The sequence below is a fragment of the Diuraphis noxia genome, unplaced genomic scaffold (genome assembly GCF_037042655.1).
Source record: "Diuraphis noxia isolate RWA-SAM2 unplaced genomic scaffold, SU_Dnox_SAM2 contig0003, whole genome shotgun sequence".
Classification (NCBI taxonomy): Eukaryota; Metazoa; Arthropoda; class Insecta; order Hemiptera; family Aphididae; genus Diuraphis; species Diuraphis noxia.
The window spans coordinates 584,482-609,355 of NW_028301713.1; the positions used below are offsets into that span (position 1 = coordinate 584,482).

A 24,874-nucleotide genomic window follows, 5' to 3' on the forward strand; every position below is an offset into this window, starting at 1 on the left:
AAATCAATTTACCAAAATTAGTAAATGATCAAAAATATGCTTTTAATGTTATTACAGAAAGCGTAATGAATCATCAAGGAAGAGTTTTTTTTTTAGATGCTCCGGGTGGTACAGGAAAAACATTCCTAATTAATTTGTTGTTGGCTCAAATTAGATCCTCAGGTAAAGTTGCATTAGCAGTAGCTTCATCTGGTATAGCAGCAACTCTCCTTAGTGGCGGCAGAACTGCTCACTCGACTTTCAAGTTACCGTTAAATGTATTATTTGATACAGAATACGTTTGTCCGATTCGTAAAAATGGCCCTCATGGAAAAATTCTTCAAAAAACCTCATTCGTTGTGTGGGATGAGTGTACAATGAGTCACAGATCACATATCGAAGCAATTGATCGAACATTAAAAGATCTTAGGTGTAATAATAAGTTTATGGGTGGCATAACATTCGTTTTCGCTGGTGATTTCCGTCAAACCTTACCAGTAATCCCTAAAGATACTCGAGCTGATGTCGTTAATGCTTGCTTAAAATCTTCCCATATATGGAACTATGTTGAAAAACTTTATTTGCGAACAAACATGAGAGTTTATTTATGCGGAGGGGACGATATTTTTCCAGCACAGTTGTTGAAAATTGGAAATGGAACTTTAGAAAATGAAAATGGTTACATTTCTGTCAATCACACGATTGGACGGGTGGTCAATAACGTGTTAGAGTTGATTTCTACAGTTTATCCAGACCTTTTTAATCTGTCCAATAAATCAGATCAGTGGTTATGTGAAAGAGCTATAATCTCTCCAAGAAATGTAACAGCAGAAGAAATTAATGATATCATCCTTCTAAAATTCGATGGACACTCACGTGAATATCTATCTATTGATACAGTTACATCAACAGATGATGCTATTCATTATCCACAAGAATTTCTCAATTCTCTTTCTCCTTCGGGACTTCCTCCTCATAAACTAAAATTAAAAATTGGTGCTCCAATTACATTATTACGTAATCTTCAACCACCGAACTTATGTAACGGTACAAGATTACAAATAAAATCGTTGCGAAATAATATTATTGAAGCCGTAATTCTTACAGGGCCAGCGAAAGGAGAAATTGCATTTATTCCAAGAATTCCCATGATTCCCTCTGACTTGCCGTTTTCTTTCAAACGGCTTCAATTCCCGGTTAAAGTTTCTTTTGCCATTACCATAAACAAAGCACAAGGTCAAACATTCAAGTACGTTGGCGTAGATCTTCGTACAGAGTGCTTTTCACATGGGCAATTATACGTGGCATTTTCTCGAACTGGAGACCCGAATCATCTTATGATTTTAATTTCAACAGGAAATATAACAAAAAACATCATATACTCAGAAGTCTTATAAAATTCATATTTTAATTCTTTTTTTTTCTTTAATAAATTTTAATAAATCTTTAATAAATTTTCTTTAATAAATCTTTATCAACCATAAATCATTTCTTTTTTATCAGTATTTATTTTTATCATTTATAACGCTAGAAACCGTTTTTTATATTTACTAGCCGATCACAATAAACAATAATATTTGAATAAAAAATTCTACATATCATGGTCCGAAGGCAAAATAAACAACCAATCACGGGCGAAGCTGTGACGGGTCGGCTATTATGTATAAAAATATACTGATAGCATCATCAGATGAAATTAATTTAACACACAATATGAACTATGGACCATAAAAGAGAATTTTTAACGGGCTACGAAGTGCACGGGTTCAGCTAGTATTATAATATAATTATATATAGTATAGGCAATGATGATGCCCAGCGTTTAAGTTACTGAAGAAAAACAGCTGACTGGTATTATAAAGGAGTGGTCTTGATACAGCTTGATGTTAGAAGTGATAAGACGTACCTGTTGTCTACGAGCAGCAGTTTGGTCGAAACAATATCAATCAATTAATGTAGTTTATCCACTAATTTGAATCTTGAAAACAGGTACAGGCGAAAATGGATTAAAGATGAGCCTTATGGAAGCAACCACGTAGACAAGGAAGAAAGAGAATGCCAGAAATTACCAAAAACTTATGAGAGCAAAACGATATCACTGTTATCACTAGTGGTAAAAATAACTATAAATAAATTAAATAGTTAAATATTTAAAAAATTAAAATCACACTTTGTATCTAAATTATGTTGAATATTATATAAACACAAGATTAAACTTTAAATATATTTAAGATGCATATTATAAATCGTGTAAAATTAAATAATTATTTAACATTAAATCATCTTACTATTAGCTATTATAGACAGAGAATATCCAATAATAATTAATAAGTGTATAATATATTTTTCAAGTATAAATCTTCATCAAATGTTACGATTAAAGTGGAAAATCAAGTGATTTATTTGAAATGTTTGCAATGAATTTTAATGTTTTTCAGTAGAATACATAATACATTTCGAAACATAAATATTAGGGTAGAAAAATCGTTTGAACTTTATTTGAAATAGATTTTTTAGTTATAACATATTCATACTTATATGTCCACTATCAGGCGATGCATAGACTTAGACATTATAAATACGTAGTTTAATGTTAATATTTAATTATAATAGATTAAAACAAATTTCTTTTTTTTTAAACAGGAAAATTGAATAAAAATATTTAAAAAATGTAATCCAACTTCTCATCTAAATTATGTTGAATATTATATAAATATAAGATTAAACTTTAAATATATTTATGTTTCATATAATAAATCGTGTAAAATTTAATAATTATTTAAAATTTAATCAACTTACCTATCTCTATAAAAGACAGAGAATACCCAATAATAATTAATAACTGTATAATATATTTTATAACTTAAAATATTCATTAAATGTTATAATTAATTGAAATTGAAAATCATGTGATTTATTTGAAATGTTTTGAATGAATTGTCAAGTTTTTCGGTAGAATATTAATTTCAAAATATGGTAGTCTATATAAAAAATCATTTGAACTTTATTTGAAATAAAGTTTTTAGTTATAAAATATTCATAATTATATGTCTACTATCAGGTCATGCATAGAATTAAACATTATACATACGTAGTTTAAGGCTAATATTTAATTATAATAGATATAACTAACAGTTTTTTTTTAAAACTTGAAAAATGGAATGTAGATAATTAAAAAATGAAATCAAACTTCTCATTCAAATTATGTTGAATATTATATAAATAGAAGATTAAACTTTAAATATATTTATGTTGCATATAATAAATCGTGTAAAATTTAATAATTATTTAAAATTAAATCAACTTACCTGTTTCTATAATCGACAGAGAAAAAACGATAATAATTAATAAGTTTATCATATATTTTGTAACTATAAAATATCCATCAAATGTTATAATTAAAGTGGAAAATCATGTGATTTATTTGAAATGTTTGGAATGAATAGGTTATCGGTAGAATATAAATTTCGAAACTTAGTAATTTGGGATAGTATAGACAGTATAAACAAGTAGTTTAAGGTTAATATTTAATTATAATAGATTATCGACTGGTATAAGTTAAATGACGAATGGATCTTCGCAGGAATTATTCCAAATTATTCCAATATGGCATTACAACACTATTATCACAAAATATTATCTTATCACTGTAAAATGTATAACGTATTAACGTACAAGTTAATAATTTAATATGCATCAAAAAAAATTGTAAATTGTGAATACATTTTTAATGTTACATACTTATTTCTTAAGACTTAAAAAATTATTTTAAATATAATATATACAAATAACTTCGGTAATTATGTTTGAGTGTTGTTTGTTAACATAATATTTTTCAAATTAACTGGAGTAAAACACATTAACTTTCTAACTAGTTAAAATCCATAATTGTTGGCTCACAGATATTATAAATTAAAAATATTTAGCATGTTGCTCATAACATTTGTATAATTTGTCAGAATAAAATTAAAAAATCAAAATAATATAAGATTTACATATTCTCTAATCAGTAGCATGTTTCTGGTAACATTTGTTAAATAGGTAAAGTAATAAATATAATGGTAATAAAATAAATAGTAGTTATAATAAAATAGGTCGGGGGTGGAGTGGTCGAGCGGACTAAGGCGTCTGTTGCCATGCACGCAGTCGCCGGTTCGAACCTCGGTCACGGGTGGCATCGCTCTTTGGGCATTTCGCGGTGTCTGGAGAGTGAGGCCGCCGCCCCCCAACCGGGCATGGCAGAAACCTACGGGTGCTCATTCAAAATTCTGCCAAAAATACCCACGTGTTTAAAACCTACAGTACCTTCCCCTACAGTTCCCCCAGTCTAATGACCTTTGTTGTCGAAGTCTTAACCCTAATAAAAATAAATAAATTAAACATGTAAATTAATTCAACTAACACACATGTGGTAATAATAATGAGTATAATCCAGATAATAAAAACTTTATTTTTTTGTCAAAGAGTAAGTATGGTCATTTGAAGAGTGGATATTTAATATTTCACCATTTAAATCTTTCATTAATACCTTAAATACAATATTGGCATGTTTTTTCGCATATGATTATTCAAATTATAAGCTGTTGAGTATTTGTAATTTTATTGAAAACACACATTACTAGAACTCATGGTAAATAATAATAATAAATGTAAAATTGGTTAATACAGTCTTAAATACTGTGCAACACACCACTGCTGTAAAACTGACATAATATACAATTATAGCAATTATATTTCTCTTTTATTTCATAATAATTGGGTGTATATGAGTGTATATGTAGCTGTAATTTATATCTTTAATGAAGTCATTCATAGCAATCTTTATTGTACTTTATACTAGATCAATTTTATCTCGTTATGATTGCGATCACCTATTGTGCACATATTTTAAAATTACCTATATATCACCCATATATATATATATATACATAGAAAGTAAAGTTTCCATACCAAAGAACAGTGAAATATGAAACACAATAAAAATACCATGAAATACAATAATGTTATATCTGCTTTGTATTAAAAAAATACTATAGTATTTATAATCAATGATATTACTTTCAAAAGTTGGATCATAATATTGCATTTTGAAAGGCGGTATAAATTCAAAATTATTTCGTGATAATAGTGTTGTAACGCCATATTGGAATAATTTGGAATTTTTCCTGCGAATATTCATTCGTGGCAAATGGGCTATGCGACATGGTGTATACTACCGGACAACCGACAGTTAAAGCAATCGAGCATACGAGCGCTAGTGTTTGTATGACAATATTTAGTAATTAGATAATTGATTTTTATTTTCCGGTATTTTTCAGTATAATCGACATTTATTGATAACAGTGTAGGGGCCAAGCTCCTTTTTTAGGGTATAAGCAACACTGATGGAAATTTATTGTTATTAAGAAACGACAAACACGTGGTGCTTGGACCCCTCTATTATGGCTTATCACATTTTATAATATTGATATTAATATTATGAGATTTTTTTATCAAAAATCAGTCACAGTATAATATATTATTTTATTTAATACACTAGACATATTCATTTTTCGTGGTTTTTTATGGCGATGGTTGACACGCGGAATCTATCGGATGGATCCGGGGCTTCGGACTGTTGTCCTGGTCGATCGTCGTTCCCGCCTGGTTGATGGTATCCGCGTTGTCCTCCGGGATAAATCCGATCGTATCGAGTGTTCCAGCGTATTCGACAACCCATTAACCTTGAGCGGTCAGAATAAGCGTAGCGCCGGATGCTCGGCCGGTAGGCAATCCGTACGCTCACTGTTGACGCTTGGCGATGGTATCATTGACGGGGCCGGCCGTACCGGTCTCCGGTAGAAAACAGTCGTGATTCGTCCGTGCGGCGTGAATCGCTGAGTGGGTCGTAATCTTGGTTGCCGGCAATGTGTTCACTAGGTGATCGGCAGTCAGCGGATAACGGTTTGAACGTTGTCCGTCGTGGCTGATGATCGTCGTTAACTTGAGTTTCCGAATGATTCCAGTTGTTCATAAGTGATTGTTCAGTTGTTGAAGTGTTGAGGTATGGAATTGGAATGAACGTCCTCTTTGCTTTGCTTTGTTGGGGTGGCTAACTATACCAGGCTTGCGCCTTTACTAGTGGATGGAATTTGGATGGATAATAGTTTTGTTGATTGATCCACGTAAATGGGTATGGGTTTGGGTTTTCCTTTGATAGTTGGAGGGGTATGGATTTTTCCTAGAAGTCGAATATGGTCGTGATCTGAGAAGAAACTTTTGTAAAACATTGATTTGGATTGATACTGAATAGAGGTTTGGATGGATTTGAAGTTGGCAGATTTGAGAAGAACCGAATTTTTAACGATAGTGGGCATACCTGTTATTGTACGTAAACCAATAGTTCGGAAGGATTCGATACGCTTCCAGTGAGAGGGACAGATGAAAGGTACCCAGGAGGGGCCAGCATAGGTAAGAACGGGGGAGACGTATAGTTTAAGTACCTTAAGTTTGGTTGTTAGTGGAATGGGACATTTAAGGTTTAGTATGGGGTAGAGTATACCGCGGGTACGAGTGGCTTTTTTGATGATATTTTGGACGTGCTGACCGAAGTTTAGTTTGCGCCAAATTGCCTAGGTATATTGCTTGTATGGACCAGTTAACAGTGTGATTGTCAAGTAGTAGAGGTGGTAGGTTAGTTGTGTTAGAGCGACCAAATATGATGCCAACAGTTTTGGTTGGATTTATTTTAATACGCCATCGGTGGAACCAGGTGGCTGCTAGTTTGAGTGGGTGCTGTAATTGTATAGCCACACACCTGGGATTTTTGTTAAAGGTGAAGAAAATAGTATCATCGGCGAAGAGTGAGAGGTAGGCTTTTGGAGTTGTTTGTATGTCGTTGATGTAGGACAGATATAGAGTTAGGTTAGGTTAGGTTAGGTCCTAACCTAACCGATCCAGCGGTGCCGCGCCGTATTTGTGTTATGCGTTATTTTGTAATTGCCGGGGCCCTGGAAGGGGGATTGTCCCTTTCACGCCCATTATTATGTAAATAATCTGTAAGGGGCTGCGGTTGGGGGATTGTCACTTCCGCTCCCCAATATAAGTTGTATGATTGTTTTTTAAATAAACGATGGCGACTCACCACCTGAAGCATTGCTTAACGGCACTTCCGGGTGGTGAGTGTATTGCCGATTCATAAGAAAAAAAAAAAGGTTATGAGATCGTTACCAGGGGTTTTCTTTTTGCGAAGATTGCTGATGAGATTTTGTATGATGCCTGGGGTAGTGAATAGGTTAGAGTTAGTTATGTCGAGGTTTTTTAGTGAGTGGTAGTGATCCGTTACTTCTGGTAAGTCGGGGCCTGGGTTAGTTTTGAATTGGTTTTCGAGAGAATCGGCTATTAGTTCAGCACGATCATTGGATGAGAAAACTAGACCATTTGGGCCCATCAGTGGGTGGGAAGCTGGACTCTTGTGGAGGAGTCATTTTATAAGTTTGTATGTGGATCCGTCGTTGGGGTCGAGTGAGGAAAGATGTCCCATTGGTCGGTTTTGTGAGTTTCAAGTAAGGTACGGATGAGTGAGATTTTGGCGTTATGTTTATGTTTAATGGTCGGGTCACGGTTATTTTGCCATTGGCGGCGTAGTTTGTTCTTTTCAGTTATTTCGTTTTTAATGTAGTTTGGTAGTAAGAGTGAATAGTTTTTAGTTTTGGGTGTGAATACGCTAGCTTCAATTGCGTGCTGTATGTTTTTGGTCAGATAATCGATTGCCTTGTCGATTAAATGACTGTCATTGATCGGTTAAGTAGATAAGTTTGGTAGGTTAGTAAGGATTATTTTGTATTTAGTCCAGTTAATGAAGCGGTTGGTAGCTGGAGGGGAAGAAGATATTGGAGAACATAAGGTCTCTAGAAGGATAAGGTTGTGGTCTGAGGAAAGTTCGTTGAGATTGTACGAGAGCGATGTCGAGTACGTCAGGTCTGAGTCTGGCGTTTGTTGGACAGTATGTGGGGGTTGATAGAGCAGTGATGGAATAGTCAGATAGTTGGGCATGATCAAAAAGGACTCGTCCGGCAGCGTTTGTCGAATGACTGTGCCACAAGGGATGTTTGGCGTTAAAATCACCTGCCGAGATTTGCCATTCGGCGCTCTTAGTCAACAGGTCTAGGTCGTTGGTCGTGAGACTGGAGCTAGGTGGTTTGTAGACAGCTGAGATGAGTACCTCGTGGTCATCTAGTTGGATAAGGACAGAGGACGATTGAATGGATGTATTTAATGCGACTTGTTGGTGAACAACGCGTCGATGGATGAGGGCAGCCGTACCTCCGTACGTAGGTGAACCGCGGACAAGTGATAGGTAATTTCTGTACGTGAAATAGTTGGGAATGTGAAGTTTGATAGATGGGGATAGGCGTGTTTCTTTAAGTAAAATAATGTCGGTTTTCAGTTGTAGTGCTAAGGAACGTAGTTCGTTAAGTTTATGTTTAATGCCGTTGGAATTCCACAATAGAATTTTTAAATTATTCATTTTGGGGCGTGAGAATGGACAGAAATGATTTAATGTTGGTCTCAATAAGGGATTTTGGATCCTGGTTGTTAGATAGTGCAGAGAGGAGGTTAGTAAGTAAGGTGAAGATCGATTGTAAGTTGAGTTGTTGAGCAGAGGAAATTGGGGTTGAGGATACTGAGCCTGTGGTTGCTGCAGCGTAAGTCAGTGAGGAGTTTGTTGTGGCGGAAGGAGTGGAAAGTTGGGGTTTCGGTTAGGTTAGGCAACGGAGTTTTGGGATGGCAATTTCTGAAGGTTTTGGGTCGTGGTGGACGATTATTGCTCTTTTTGTGCCAGAAATTGTGGACAGCCTCGGAAGTTTGCTATATGTGGCCCACCACAGTTACAGCATTTTGGAGCTTGTTCAAGGGTTTTAGTGCAAGCGCTGGCGGAGTGATTCCCATCGCATTTAACACACCTCGGCGGGTGGCCACAGTTACGGGAACCGTGACCAAAGCGTTGGCATTCAAAGTGTCGACGCCATATAACACTATATAGCCACCGACCGGCTCACCACACACACACACCCACATCACATATCTGTTACCTGTTTGTACCTATATATTTATATTTTGTATTATTGTTTTTATTTCTATTTTGTATGTGTGAGTGTGAACTTTTCCGTATAGCTAGGACCAGCTGGCCAGACTGCGCTCCACAAATTGTGAGTTTTTACTATTATTGTTATTTATTTACACTATTATAATATTATTATTTTTACCGGCCAGAGGGACCGTAATTTATATATTTATATTTATTGTCTATACAAGCTCACATAGCAGCGTATATTATATCTTGTTGGGCCAGGAGGGCTACGTATTATATATTTATATTTGTCAATTATACAAGCTCACATAGCAGCATAATATTATATTTTTACCTGTTGGGCCAAAAGGGCCGTAGTATCATTATTACTGTTTATTATATATTTATCAGCATTTAAATTGAGTTACCATTTTTACTTAGAGTTACCTATCTCCTTTATCAGTTAAGAACACACACACACAAATATACACATCTACACACACCACCACACACTAGCACTCTCTGGTCTTGCTCGGCGACCCCGTCCACTTCCCTTGAGTCGCTATATACACGTATACACATTTACACAGGTCGGTCGGTGTGTGCGTGCGCTACGAAGTAGTTGGGTAACCGGGCGCGCGTATTATTATCTTACGCTCCCGGCCCGTTCACAAAGCATTGAGCTGGACCAGAGGATTTCAGTGCTTCCACAGAAATCTGGATGTAGAACAAGCTGTCAATCCGGAAAATATCTTTGGCGGTCGAGGAAGCATATTGGCATAGGTTTGTCAGGGGAACCAAAGTGGAAGGAGTCAGCTGTTTGAATGGAGATTTGACCGTTTAAGGTAGATTTTGCGGTGATTGAAGAGGGAGTTATGTTTGAAATTTGGTAGACAAAGGTGCAGCTTTCCGCCAGGAACTGGAGCTTAGCATGATAGGACGAGGTCGAGTTTGAGTCGGAGGTTGAACTAGTGACGGGATAGTGGCAGTATTAGTTGGTACGGATGTAAGTTGATAAGTAGACGTTCGGTTTTGGTAGTAGTTGAGCTAGATTCTGAAAAGGAATCAGACGATTCTAGGGTTTCAGAGTCTAAAGATTTCCGAGGCAATTGTCGTGGAGGAGAGGAGCGTTGGCGTGAGACTTTGGTTTTTTGTGGGAGATGGTAAGCGGAGCTACCACCTTTTCGATTACGCGGTTTGTTGCCGCACATAGCTAGGTGATAGTTTAAAAGTCCTGTCGCTCTGAAAAGAGAGTTTTAGTTGCGGTGCGAGCGGGGGTGTTTGCGAGAGCTGGAGGCTAACTCAGTTAAGTTAAAAGCTATATGAACATTTTCAATTAACTTATTAACTTAAGTTAAGTTATTTATTTTATTTTTTATATATATAATATCTATATAAATAATAAAAATCCTAAATATTATTGACGAAAGGAAATAGCCAATAGCTTTTCTGTATATAGGAATTGAATTAATATAATTATGTAGTAAGTATGAAAAAAATACAAAATTGAAAATGCCGAAACAAATACAATCTTTTGATTTATTAACACACTAATACAGACAACTGACAAGTATTATACATTTTTTTAAAATTATTAAATAAAAATAACATGGTATTTCAGAATGTACTCTGAATACTTTTTCAGAGAACTAAAAGTCTAAAACTATTTGAGAATATATCCAACTACATACTTCATTATATTTATTATTTAATATTATTTATAAATTAACTTAATTCGAATTTTATTAAAAGTAACTCGTTATTTATTAAGTTTATATCAATTAAAATAAGTTAAGTTAAAAATTAAGTTTATGAAAATTAAATTTTAAAGAGTTAAGTTTAAAGTTAAAATTAACTTAACTTTTAACTTTTTAACGCGTTTATGCCTAGGCTTGCTTAGATCATTAGCTATACATAGGCCATTGGGTGTGAGGTGGCACGGTAGGGGTTATTTTTGTGTATTGAGTTTGTAGGTTCTTTAAGTGGGTAGGGTTGAAACCCGTGTTTGTGTATGTGTAGCAAGGATATGTTGCTAAAAATCCAGGGAGGTCACCCATCCGGGAGCTAGCAACTGCAGCCAGTACGGCGTTTCCACAGAATGAGCATACGACTGCGCCTCACCAAGCCACGAAATATTTAATTTTCCTAGATTATAACAAACAGTTTTTCTTTTTTTAGAAACTCGGAAAATTGAGTGCAGATATTTGAAAAACAGTCACACTTCTTATCTAAATTATGTTGAATATTATATAAACATTAAATTGAACATTAAATATATTTAAGATGCATACGAGTATTATAAATCATGTAACATTAAGAATTATTTAGAATTAAATCATCTTACCTTTCACTTATATAGACATAGAATATTCGATAATAATTAATAAGTGTATAATAAATTTTATAATTATAAAATATTCATCGAATTTTATGATTAAAGTGGAAAATCAACTGATTTATTTGAAATTTTTGCAATGAATTTCTAAGTTTTTCGGTAGAATATAAATTTCGAGTTATTAGGGTAAAAATTATTTGAACTTAGGTAATTTGAAATAGAATTCTTAGTTATAACATATTCATTCTTATATGTCTTCTATCAGACCATGCATAGAATCAAACATTACAAACACGTAGTTTAAGGTTAATATTTAATTATAAATGATTATAACTAACGGCTTTTTTTTTTTTTTTTTTTGAAGCTCGGAAAATTGAACGCAGCTATTTAATAAAAAATCACACTTCTTATCTAAATAATGTTGAATATTATATAAACATAAGATTAAACTATAAGCATATTAAGGAAGCATATTATTATAAATCGTGTAAAATTAAATAATTATTTAATGTTAAATCAACTTACTTTCTACTATAATAATTAGAGAATACCCGATAATAATTAATAAATGTATAATATATTTTATAATTATAAAATATTCATCAAATGTTATAATTAAAGTGGAAAATCGTGTTATTTATTTGAAATATTTTTAATGAATTTTCAAGGTTATCGGTATAATATAAATTTCGAACTTAATAATTAGGGTAGAAAAATCATTTGAACTTAAATTAAAATAGAGTTCTTAGTTATAAGATATTCATACTTATATGTCTACTATCAGGTCATGCATAGAATTAAACATTATAATTAATACGTAGTTTAAGGTTAATATTTAATTATAATAGATTATAACTAACAGCTAATTTTTTTTTTTTAAACTCGGAAAATAGGATGCAAATAATTAAAAAAAAAATATTACACTACTTATTTGAATTATGTTGAATATTATATAAACATAAAGTTAAACCTTAAATATAATTTAAGATGCATATTATAAATCGTGTAAAATTAAATAATTATTTAAAATTAAATCAACTTACATAAAACTATTAAAGACAGAGAATACCCCATAATAATTAATAAGTGTATAATATATTTTATATTTATAAAATATTCATAAAATGATATGATTAAAGTGGAAAATCAAGTGATTTATTTGAAATGTTTGAAATTAATTTTCAAGTTTTCCGGTAGAATATAAATTTCAAAACATATTAATAATTAGGGTAGAAAAATCATTTAAACTTAACTTGTAATAACATATTTATACTTTATTGTCTAATATCAGGCCATGCATAGAATTAAACATTACAAACACGTAGTTTAAGGTTAAATAGGTTAATATTTAATTATAATACATTATAACTAACAGCTATTTTTTTTAAAAAAACTCGAAAAATAGGATGCAAATAATTTAAAAAAAATATTACACTACTTATTTGAATTATGTTGAATATTATATAAACATAAGATAAAACTTTTAACATATATAAGATGCATATTCTAATTCGTGTAAAATTTAATAATTATTCAAAATTTAATCAACTTACTATTCACTATTATAGAAATAGAATATTCGATAATAATTAATAAGTGTATAATTAATTTTATAATTATAAAATATTTATCGAATTTTATGATTAAAGTGGAAAATCTTATGATTTATTTAAAATGTTTGGAATGAATTTTCAAGTTTTGCGGTAGAATATAAATTTCAAAACATAGTAATACAGTTAAAAATCGTTTGAACTTAAATTGAAATAGAGTTCTTAGTTACGGCATATTCAGTCTTATATATCAACTATCAGGCCATGCATAGACTTAAACAAAATAAATACGTAGTTTAAGGTTATTATTTAATTATAATAGATTATAACTAACAGCTAATTTTTTTTAAAAAACTCGGAAAATAGGATGCAAATAATAAAAAAAAAAAATAATACACTACTTATTTGAATTATGTTGAATATTATATAAACATAATACTTATGTTAAAACTTTTAACATATTTAATATGCATATTCTAATTTGTGTAAAATTTAATAATTATTAAAAATTTAATCAACTTACTATTCACTATTATTGACAGAGTATACCCAATAATTTTTATTAAGTGTATAATATATTTTATATTTATAAAATATTCATAAAATGATATGATTAAAGTGGAAAATCAAGTGATTTATTTGAAATGTTTGAAATTAACTTTCAAGTTTTCCGGTAGAATATAAATTTCAAAATATATTAATAATTAGGGTGGAAAAATCATTTAAACTCAACTTGTAATAGAGTTCTTATTAATAACATATTTATACTTTTTTGTCTGCTATCAGGTCATCCATAGAATTAAACATTACAAACACGTAGTTTGAGGATAATATTTAATTATAATAGATTAAACCTAACAGCTTATTTTTTTATAAACTCGGTAAATTGAATGCAGATATTTAAAAAATAAAATCACAATTATTATTAACATCATGTTGAATATAATATACACATAAGATTAAACTTTAAACATATATTATAAGATGCATATTAAAAATCGTGTAAAATTAAATAATTATTTAAAATTAAATCAACTTACCTTTTTCTATAATCGACAGTGAATATCCGATAATAATTAATAAGTGTATAATATATTTTATATTTATAAAATATTCATCAAATGTTATGATTAATGTGGAAAATCAAGTGATTTATTTGAAATGTTTGCAATGATTTTTAATGTTTTTCAGCAGAATATAAATTTTGAAACATAGAAATTAGGGTAGAAAAATCGTTTGAACTTTATTTAAAATAGAGTTTTTAGTTATAACATATTCATATTTATATGTCTACTATCAGGCCATGCATAGAGTTAGACATTATTAATACGTAGTTTAATGTTAATATTTGATTATAATAGATTAAAACTAAAAATTATTATTTTTTTTTAAAGGATATTTGAATAAAATTATTAAAAAAGGCGGGTAAGTCGTGGATGTCGCTCTGCTGTACAGTAGGTTACAAGTGGGTTACTGTAATGGATGGAATTAAATTTGAATCCAATGAAGCGAAGACGGTTTATCTGTCTAGAATATATCATATAGATTATTTAAAATTTTCAAATCTTAGATTTTCGAGATTTTTACACACGTTGTCAAAATTCAAACTTTGAATGCTTGTAAAAAAAAAATTTTGCTAATATATTTCTTTTATTTTTCACCTGCTATTGTAAAAATGTATTATGAGCTTTGTATTAAATTTTCAAATCTTAGATATAAAAGGAACATTTTTTATGAATTTCTAGCTTAAAATAATTTGTGAATTTTCGTGATTTTTTCATAATATGTTGTCAAAACTCAAACCTTGAATGCTTATAAAAAAAAATTGTGACTATATATTTCTTTTATTTTGCAACTGCTATTGTAAAAATATGTTAGAAGCCTTGTATTAAATTTTCAAGCTTTTCTACTGAACACATACATTTTTATCGATATTTATAGAAAAAAAAACTAAATAAGTTGAAAAATTAAAATGTCAGTAAACAGCTCAAAATAGATCTAAATATTTTGAAAATTTTATCAAATATAGAAAATGCCTATATGCCTATGAATAGTTCAACTTAAGTCGAAATTTTTTGAAAATTGCATGGTGAATAGAATATACTTATATAAACATTCGGTGAAAATTTCATGTAACTATGGTCATTCGTTTTAATGTTACATCAAAAACCAAAATCGATTTTGTCGAAAAATGAGTGTGCGTAAAATTTCCCGTTTTTCCCTTAATTTTTAGTTTGTTTTTCTCGACTATTTAGAAACTTATTAAGAATTTTTACTTTTGACCCCCCCCCCCCCCCCCCCAAAGTACCAACTAGATTCACTTTCATTAAGTCAAAAATTGAAGCATTTTTAATGCCCCAAAACGTGATGACAGACACAAAAAAAAAAAATTAAAAATTAAAAAAATTAAAACACACATCATGGTTAGGTTAAGATTAAACTTTAAACATATATAAGATGCATATTAAAAATCGTGTAAAATTAAATAATTATTTAAAATTAAATCAACTTACCTTTTTCTATAATCGACAGAGAATATCCGATAATAATTTATAAGTGTATCATATATTTTATAATTATAAAATATTCATCAAATGTTATAATTAATGTGGAATATTAAGTGATTTATTTGAAAAGTTTGAAATGAATTTTCAAGTTTTTCGGTAGAGTAAAATTGTTGAACCTAATATTCGGGTAGAAAAATCATTTGAACTTAATTTGAAATGGTTTTTTTTAGTTATAATATATTCATACTTATATGTCTACTATCAGGCTATGCATAGAATTATACATTATAAATACGTAGTTTAAGGTTAATATTAAATTATAATATATTATAACTAACAGCTTTTTTTTTTGGAAACTCAGAAAATTTAAGGCAGATATTTAAAAAAAAATATTACACCACTTATTTGAATTATGTTGAATATTATATAAACATAAGATTAAACTTTAAACATATATAAGATGCATATTAAAAATTGCTCAACATTAATCTTAAACACATTATAAAAACTGTATTTCCTATCAAACCATTTTGGAGACCAAATAAGTTTGAAATAGATTTTAGCTTTGCTGAAAATAATAATAATAATACAGACCCCCGGATATTTAGGAACCTTTATAGCGAAAAAATGCAAAACAACTATCAAATTTTAGTATTTACTGATGCATCCAAAACCGACTCTAGTATTGCTTTTGCGATAATTATAAGCAATTCTGTTTACAAATTCAGACTACCAGCCCTGAACAGCATCTTTACCGCTGAAGCCTTAGCAATCAGGAAAGCAATCCAACTAATAAATGAGATGTCAAACTACTCGTTCAATATTCTCACTGATTCTCGGAATACATTGACAAGCATTCAAAATACAAAAAATAATAATGAATTCACCAATGACATTACAAGCCTTCTCAATACTACTCATAAACATAATATAACATTAACATGGATACCCAGCCATATTGGAATTGAGGGGAATGAAAGAGCAGACACATCAGCGAGACAAGCAGCGGGTTATCAGACCATCGAAACTATTCAATTGTTCTCCAAAGATGACCTCAAAAGAGTGACCAAGAATACCGTAACTAACCTATGGCGCAAGGAATGGAATCTACTGAGAGACAATACATTAAGGGTGATAAAACCTACCACAGACGGATGGACAAACTCACTCACCTTAAACCAAGAACATAACGTAATATTAACACGTCTAAGAATAGGACACACCTGGCATACACATAGACACCTCATGGATAATAGCGAGCCTGAATCATGCACCACTTGTGGACTGGAAGTCTCGATCAAACACCTACTGTTAGAATGCTATATTCACTAAGTATCACCTACCTAAATTACGTTTATATAACTAGATTTATTTCTATTCTAGGCCAATGACCTATGTTGTCAAGGCCTTTATTTATAATAATAAAAAAAAAAATTTATTATCTACTCAACAAAATGTTATGATTAAAGTGAAAAATCAAGTGATTTATTTGAAATGTTTGCAATGAATGTTCAAGTTTTTAGTAGAATATAAATTTCGAAACATAATAATTAGGGTAGAAAAAGAGTTAGAGTTCTTACTTCTTAGTTATAATATATTTTACATATTCATACTTATAAAGTTATAAGTTTACTATCAGGCCATGCATAGAATTAAACATTACAAACACGTAGTTTAAGGTTAATATTTCAGCACTTTGAAAACTGTTTCACAACTGAGGCTACTACCAAAGATATAACACAGGAAATAGACTCTACAAATAATTATTCCACAGAAAATAATATCCAGCTATGCAGTCCTCAGGAAATAAAACAGATAATAGTCAGACTTGCAAATAAAAAATGTCCTGCACACGACCTTATTACCAATAAAATTCTCAAAAACCTTACCCCAAAAGCACATGCGTTCTTAGCCAGTCTTTTAAACTCCATTTTATATGTCCATCTCTCCATTTCCTATCTCTATAGAAGACAGAGAATACCCAATAATAATTAATAAGTGTATAATATATTTTATATTTATAAAATATTCATCTAATGATATGATTAATGAGGAAAATCAAATGATTTATTTGAAATGTTTGTAATGAATTTTCAAGTTTTTCTGTAGAATATAAATTTTGAAATATGATAATTAGGGTAGGAAAACCATTTGAACTTAATTTTAAATAGAGTTCTTAGTTATGGCATATTCAGTCTTATATGTCTAATATCAGGTCATGCATAGAATTAAACATTATAAATACGTAGTTTAAGATTAATATTTAATTATAATAGATTATAACTAACAGCTATTTTTTTTTTAAAACTCAGGAAATAGGATGCAAATAATTAAAAAAAAAATATTATACTACTTATTTGAATTATGTTGAATATTATATTGTGATAGTCAGACTTGCAAATAAAAAATGTCCTGCACACGACCTTATTACCAATAAAATTCTCAAAAACCTTACCCCAAAAGCACATGCGTTCTTAGCCAGTCTTTTAAACTCCATTTTAAGAATAGGATATTTTCCAAATACCTGGAAACAAGCAACTATCATTCCTATACACAAACCTGGGAAACCAAGCAGTTTACCGGAAAGCTATAGACCAATTGGTCTGCTACCTACCCTCTCCCAACTATTAGAAAGGATAATGCTACACAGAATGAAACGATACCTAAAAATTATTCCACATCACCAATTCGGCTTCAAACCTCACCACTCCACATGTCATCAACTTCAGCGAATCTCAGAAAGAATAGTAGATGGATTTGAAAATAAAAAATACACAACCACTGCCTTTCTTGACGTCGCACAGGCTTTCGACAAGGTCTGGCACCAAGGTCTTATGTCCAAATTAACAAAACTAAAAATGCCAACCTATCTATATAATATAATAGCCTCTTTTATCATAAATCGCACGTTTAAAGTAAGGATAGATACTGATACCAAGAACATCCAATAAAAGCAGGAGTCCTACAGGGGTCGGTCCTTGGGCCCACCTTGTTTAATATTTTTTGCTACGATATCCCAGTTCCACAAAAATGCCAATTAGCAATGTACGCAGATGATACTACTGTTATCTTAACACAAAATAAAAATCTTGAAAATTCAATAACAGATCTTCAAATTTCTTTAGATCAAATCTCAGACTGGTTCACAAGATGGAAACTCGCTCTTAACCCAACTAAGATCGAAGCTAAAATATTTAGCCTAAAAAGATATACAAATCCAACCCATTTAAAAATCAAAAATCAGCCTATACTATGGAATAATAAAGATCAATCAATTAAATATCTCGGGTATACCTTAATGAAAAATTAACATGGAAAATGCATATAAATAAAAAATTAAACCAAGCCTATACACGATTGAAAATCTTATACCCTCTAATAAATTACTGCTCAACACTTCAAATCAAATGCTCACTTCTAATATACACATCAATAATAAGACCACTAATCACATATGCATGCCCAATATGGGCAGCCGCATCCCAAGCAAAAATTTAAAAATTACAAACGATTCAAAATAAATTTCTCAGAATAGTTCTTAAAGCCCCATGGTTCATGCGAAACGCACAACTCCATAATGGCACTGGTATACCTTACATAAACACATGGATAATTGAACAATTTAAAAAATTTCACACGAAACTAAAAACAATAGAAGGCACCCTTCATTTCAAAATAGGGAAAATCACTAAAAACCGCAGACTAAAGCCACGGCTACCTCAAGACATCTTGCTACCTCCAGAATCATCCTCATCATCATCGGTGTCATCAGATCAATGACCTAATTAAACAACTCAAATTTAAATTCATTTTACTAAAAAATAAAATAATGTAAAAATTGTATTACTCTATATATGAAATGTATGAATAATATAAATGTATAAAAAAAAGAAAATTGTAAAAACAAACATTTTGTTGAAACAATTATAATTAATAAATGAAAAAAAAAAGGTTAATATTAAATTATAATAGATTATAACTAACAGCTATTTTTTTTTAAAAAACTCGAAAAATAGGATGCAAATAATTTTAAAAAAAATCACACTACTTATTTAAATCATGTTGAATATAATATAAACATAAGATTAAACTTTAAATATATTTATGTTGCATATAATAAATCGTGTAAAATTTAATAATTATTTAAAATTTAATCAACTTACCTATCTCTATAGAAGACAGAGAATACCCAATAATAATTAATAAGTGTATAATATATTTTATATTTATAAAATATTCATCTAATGATATGATTAATGAGGAAAATCAAATGATTTATTTGAAATGTTTGTAATGAATTTTCAAGTTTTTCTGTAGAATATAAATTTTGAAATATGATAATTAGGGTAGGAAAACCATTTGAACTTAATTTTAAATAGAGTTCTTAGTTATGGCATATTCAGTCTTATATGTCTAATATCAGGTCATGCATAGAATTAAACATTATAAATACGTAGTTTAAGATTAATATTTAATTATAATAGATTATAACTAACAGCTATTTTTTTTTTAAAACTCAGGAAATAGGATGCAAATAATTAAAAAAAAAATATTATACTACTTATTTGAATTATGTTGAATATTATATTGTGATAGTCAGACTTGCAAATAAAAAATGTCCTGCACACGACCTTATTACCAATAAAATTCTCAAAAACCTTACCCCAAAAGCACATGCGTTCTTAGCCAGTCTTTTAAACTCCATTTTAAGAATAGGATATTTTCCAAATACCTGGAAACAAGCAACTATCATTCCTATACACAAACCTGGGAAACCAAGCAGTTTACCGGAAAGCTATAGACCAATTGGTCTGCTACCTACCCTCTCCCAACTATTAGAAAGGATAATGCTACACAGAATGAAACGATACCTAAAAATTATTCCACATCACCAATTCGGCTTCAAACCTCACCACTCCACATGTCATCAACTTCAGCGAATCTCAGAAAGAATAGTAGATGGATTTGAAAATAAAAAATACACAACCACTGCCTTTCTTGACGTCGCACAGGCTTTCGACAAGGTCTGGCACCAAGGTCTTATGTCCAAATTAACAAAACTAAAAATGCCAACCTATCTATATAATATAATAGCCTCTTTTATCATAAATCGCACGTTTAAAGTAAGGATAGATACTGATACCAAGAACATCCAATAAAAGCAGGAGTCCTACAGGGGTCGGTCCTTGGGCCCACCTTGTTTAATATTTTTTGCTACGATATCCCAGTTCCACAAAAATGCCAATTAGCAATGTACGCAGATGATACTACTGTTATCTTAACACAAAATAAAAATCTTGAAAATTCAATAACAGATCTTCAAATTTCTTTAGATCAAATCTCAGACTGGTTCACAAGATGGAAACTCGCTCTTAACCCAACTAAGATCGAAGCTAAAATATTTAGCCTAAAAAGATATACAAATCCAACCCATTTAAAAATCAAAAATCAGCCTATACTATGGAATAATAAAGATCAATCAATTAAATATCTCGGGTATACCTTAATGAAAAATTAACATGGAAAATGCATATAAATAAAAAATTAAACCAAGCCTATACACGATTGAAAATCTTATACCCTCTAATAAATTACTGCTCAACACTTCAAATCAAATGCTCACTTCTAATATACACATCAATAATAAGACCACTAATCACATATGCATGCCCAATATGGGCAGCCGCATCCCAAGCAAAAATTTAAAAATTACAAACGATTCAAAATAAATTTCTCAGAATAGTTCTTAAAGCCCCATGGTTCATGCGAAACGCACAACTCCATAATGGCACTGGTATACCTTACATAAACACATGGATAATTGAACAATTTAAAAAATTTCACACGAAACTAAAAACAATAGAAGGCACCCTTCATTTCAAAATAGGGAAAATCACTAAAAACCGCAGACTAAAGCCACGGCTACCTCAAGACATCTTGCTACCTCCAGAATCATCCTCATCATCATCGGTGTCATCAGATCAATGACCTAATTAAACAACTCAAATTTAAATTCATTTTACTAAAAAATAAAATAATGTAAAAATTGTATTACTCTATATATGAAATGTATGAATAATATAAATGTATAAAAAAAAGAAAATTGTAAAAACAAACATTTTGTTGAAACAATTATAATTAATAAATGAAAAAAAAAAGGTTAATATTAAATTATAATAGATTATAACTAACAGCTATTTTTTTTTAAAAAACTCGAAAAATAGGATGCAAATAATTTTAAAAAAAATCACACTACTTATTTAAATCATGTTGAATATAATATAAACATAAGATTAAACTTTAAATATATTTATGTTGCATATAATAAATCGTGTAAAATTTAATAATTATTTAAAATTTAATCAACTTACCTATCTCTATAGAAGACAGAGAATACCCAATAATAATTAATAAGTGTATAATATATTTTATATTTATAAAATATTCATCTAATGATATGATTAATGAGGAAAATCAAATGATTTATTTGAAATGTTTGTAATGAATTTTCAAGTTTTTCTGTAGAATATAAATTTTGAAATATGATAATTAGGGTAGGAAAACCATTTGAACTTAATTTTAAATAGAGTTCTTAGTTATGGCATATTCAGTCTTATATGTCTAATATCAGGTCATGCATAGAATTAAACATTATAAATACGTAGTTTAAGATTAATATTTAATTATAATAGATTATAACTAACAGCTATTTTTTTTTTAAAACTCAGGAAATAGGATGCAAATAATTAAAAAAAAAATATTATACTACTTATTTGAATTATGTTGAATATTATATTGTGAGAATCCGGAGCTTTTTTAGGGCTCTGTAAACCACCCACAATGTAAGGGGAACACTTACACCGTGACCTAGGAGCCGCACCGCGTGATGACCCGAGGGCCAAGTCGGTGGAGCTCATAGGCTTTGTACACGCAACGACAAATGAATGCCGAGGATTTATTTATTTAAGGGGAGAAAAAGATAATATTAAAATAAAAAGAATAATAGATGGGTTATTAATATGTATAATAATTGTGGCATTAAAATATATGGTAAAAATTTAACATTATAATGAATAATAATATGGCAATTTTAACAGAATAGGTATAATAATTTGGCACATGGCAAATATAAAATAATTATAATTGGGCGCATGGCAATTACAAAATAGTAATAGTAGGGTAAAAAAGCCACTACTGGAACCACCGCCACCGCCACCACCACCACAGCCACCGCCACCACATCCCACCGCCACCACATCCCACCACCACCACATCCCACCGCACCTTGCCCAGCCATAGGTGCCGCCGTCGGTACACCGCTCCCCGCCCCGCCACCACATCACACCGCCACTACATCCCACCGCTCCCTGCCCGGCCATAGGTGCCGCCGTCATCCGACGAAGATTTATAAATACGTATATATTTTTTGTTTTTATTTTTTATTTTTTATTTATTATTTTTTTTTTTGAGAAAGAAAAGGTACAATATTTGTTTAAGGCAAAAGGTTACAAAAATGTATAATATATATTTTTCTAATGTAAAATTGATAGATTAATAAATCATGTTATATATATGTATAGTTTTTTTATTATAATGAATTTTTTATTTAACAAATTAATATATAATAGGTGTTAGGTATTAGATTCAATACAAGCTTTTAGTAGTAATTTTTCATCATTTGCGTATTCTTCACCCCAGACAAATCTTTCCAGTGCTTCAAGACAAATATCATCAGCCTCTTCACAGCCCCAAAAGTCGATATCATTTTGTTTATCTATGATAATATAGTACATATTTTGTATACTCAATGCATAAAACAATAATAAAATGAACATAATACCGTTTGTTTGTTGTTGGCCAACACAATCGTCAGATTTATGCCTAGCGTCGTTTCTAACCTAAAACAGCATAATATAAAGTTGGTAAGTACTACAATAATATTTTGTCATACTAACTTCGGCAACAGAAATATTGTCTTCCTGGCTTAATAAATGTTCATAAAACACACGTCTCGGTGTATTTGATAGCTAAAAAATATACATAGATTTATATAGATATATAATATCGTATGTATAAATAAACTTGCCATTTCATCAAACTCTCCATTCGCTAAAAAGTCAATGAAGCCCACTGAAACGTTAGGTGTGTTTATATCAGATGCTTGACTGTTGTACGACATTTAAAAAAAAATCTTGGAAACGTTGAAATTTTTTAATGTGTATAAAAAATTATTAGGCACATGAAAAGTATTCACGATGAACGCAAATGATGCATATACTCAGTACCGTGGATTCGATTAACATGACTGTAGTGACCATGTTTGTCTACATTATTTTATTACACGGGGTGTGTGTGTGTATGTGTGTGTGTGTGTGTGTGTGGGTGACACAAAGTCCATGCCGGCATTGTGTGCAGGCATTTGTGACTTTGTGTGGGTGACAGTATGCCACCGAGATGTTTTCGCACACTCAAAATTGCAATTCGACACGTGCACCAGGTAGACAAAGAAGCTGCTATCATTTTTTTTTTTTTTAATATCCAACACTTAAAATCCCTCCCATTTCAATATGAATTAAAAATAATGAAACATTATCTTATTAAATCAGTATAAGTCGTAATTTGTACTAAAAAGGTTTTGTGTTATTAAAAGATGTTTAATTTCAAAGTGATATTTTTAAATTTTTTCATAAATACACTAAGATTCGATCGTCGCAATCGTCCTCAAAATGAATTCAATATTCCTTTCTTATTTCAGCCGTAAGTTTATATTATCATTGTTATTATTATTACTATTATTTCATTAACCATATTTGATGTTTAGTATTGAACCAATCATACCGCCACCACCAATCGATTTAGACCATGTTTTCTGGATGATAGAGCAGATTATAGCCGACGCTAATGCCCAAACAGAAAATACACAACAACAACATTTTTTTATTTCGTGAGTTTTATATTATTATAATATTTTTTTTTTTCTAACATCTAAATTATTTATAGTAGTGACGACGAAGAAATGTCAGAAGTGTTTTCTCCAAACATATCATCGGATGAAGATTTGTAATAATAAATGATATTTTAATGAATTTTTTTTATTTTTTTCAAATATTATATAATACAAGTTAAAAAAAAAACTTAATCTACGGCTTGATTTATATTTCTCTTTTGATATGATTGCCTTTGGTCTGTAGACATCAGGATAAAACTACTCCGGTAAGGCTGATGCTCTTAACCATCCCCTTGCCAGCTGTTCAGTTGCATAAGGTGTCAGTTGGGCTACAAAACACGGCTTTCTCGTTGGTATAGCGTCACTGATTGTCGCCGGATCGATGTGCAGCAAATAGTCTGCCAATACATCTAATTTGGTATTCTTGGGTATTGGCATTAAAGTTCCGAGAGCTCCACAAATTTCACATGCCTGTAGTAATACTTTACCCCGTATTTCATTTAT

The 24,874-nt window shown here is 30.7% G+C and overlaps 2 protein-coding genes across 2 annotated transcripts; one reads left to right on the top strand and one right to left on the bottom strand.

Moving 5' to 3' along the window:
• The first annotated feature begins 356 nt into the window (after positions 1 to 356).
• LOC149056533 (uncharacterized) lies at positions 357 to 6,074 on the top strand. Its single transcript, XM_089222265.1, has 4 exons — positions 357 to 975; positions 1,087 to 1,228; positions 1,969 to 2,092; positions 5,985 to 6,074. Exons 1-4 carry the CDS (start codon positions 357 to 359, stop codon positions 6,072 to 6,074), a joined length of 975 nt encoding a protein of 324 aa, XP_089078391.1.
• Positions 6,075 to 23,054: 16,980 nt separating this feature from the next.
• On the bottom strand, positions 23,055 to 23,602 carry LOC149056534 (uncharacterized). Its single transcript, XM_089222017.1, has 4 exons — positions 23,510 to 23,602; positions 23,379 to 23,450; positions 23,264 to 23,321; positions 23,055 to 23,197 (listed from the first exon to the last, which is right to left on the bottom strand). Exons 1-4 carry the CDS (start codon positions 23,600 to 23,602, stop codon positions 23,055 to 23,057), a joined length of 366 nt encoding a protein of 121 aa, XP_089078143.1.
• Positions 23,603 to 24,874: the final 1,272 nt, after the last annotated feature.

What these genes read in the sequence shown, in the direction of transcription:
- LOC149056533 (XM_089222265.1), top strand. Translation starts at nt 357, where the DNA reads ATGAGTCACAGATCACATATCGAAGCAATTGATCGAACATTAAAAGAT. An exon ending in TAAACTAAAATTAAAAATTG is followed by an intron (nt 976 to 1,086) that starts GTGCTCCAATTA and finishes TAATTCTTACAG; the next exon opens with GGCCAGCGAAAGGAGAAATT. An exon ending in TATCACTGTTATCACTAGTG is followed by an intron (nt 2,093 to 5,984) that starts GTAAAAATAACT and finishes GAATGATTCCAG; the next exon opens with TTGTTCATAAGTGATTGTTC.
- LOC149056534 (XM_089222017.1), bottom strand. Translation starts at nt 23,602, where the DNA reads ATGTCGTACAACAGTCAAGCATCTGATATAAACACACCTAACGTTTCA. An exon ending in ACAATATTTCTGTTGCCGAA is followed by an intron (nt 23,322 to 23,378) that starts GTTAGTATGACA and finishes ATGCTGTTTTAG; the next exon opens with GTTAGAAACGACGCTAGGCA. An exon ending in TGGCCAACAACAAACAAACG is followed by an intron (nt 23,198 to 23,263) that starts GTATTATGTTCA and finishes ATATTATCATAG; the next exon opens with ATAAACAAAATGATATCGAC.